This window comes from Eurypyga helias, unplaced genomic scaffold (assembly GCF_000690775.1).
Source record: "Eurypyga helias isolate BGI_N326 unplaced genomic scaffold, ASM69077v1 scaffold12188, whole genome shotgun sequence".
Classification (NCBI taxonomy): domain Eukaryota; kingdom Metazoa; phylum Chordata; class Aves; order Eurypygiformes; family Eurypygidae; genus Eurypyga; species Eurypyga helias.
The window spans coordinates 2,978-3,287 of NW_010266306.1; the positions used below are offsets into that span (position 1 = coordinate 2,978).

At 68.1% G+C, this 310-nt stretch overlaps 1 protein-coding gene across 1 annotated transcript in view; it reads right to left on the minus strand.

The window, feature by feature from the left end:
• RHOBTB2 (Rho-related BTB domain containing 2) overlaps window positions 1-310 on the minus strand; it is a gene marked incomplete at its 3' end in the record, with an annotated part of 3,390 nt that overhangs the window by 2,939 nt on the left and 141 nt on the right. The window contains 2 exon segments of the mRNA XM_010157022.1: window positions 7-57; window positions 269-310. The exon segment at window positions 269-310 is cut by the window's right edge and continues 141 nt beyond it. Of these exon segments, the coding sequence (XP_010155324.1) occupies window positions 7-57; window positions 269-310 (93 nt within the window).

Genomic DNA, 310 nt, shown 5'->3' on the forward strand with positions numbered 1-310 from the left:
CGAGACGCGCAGGGACACGCTGACAGCATCTACCACATCCCGGGAGCGCTCCAGCACCTGTGGGAACAGGAATACCATCCAGCTCCCGAGTCCTTGCGCCCTGCCAGAGCGGGGGCTCTCCCCACGGCGTGCAGCGTTACGGAGGAGGAATTCCCAATCGCCCCGCGGCCGGGATGCAGGTCCATCTCCTTGGGGTTCCCATGGGGCATCCATGAGCCGAGTTCCCCCGCCCACCGGCGTCCATTGCCCCGCTCCCCACGGCCCTCACCTCCTGGCAGACGCGGTACTGGTCGATGGCCCACACCGTGGG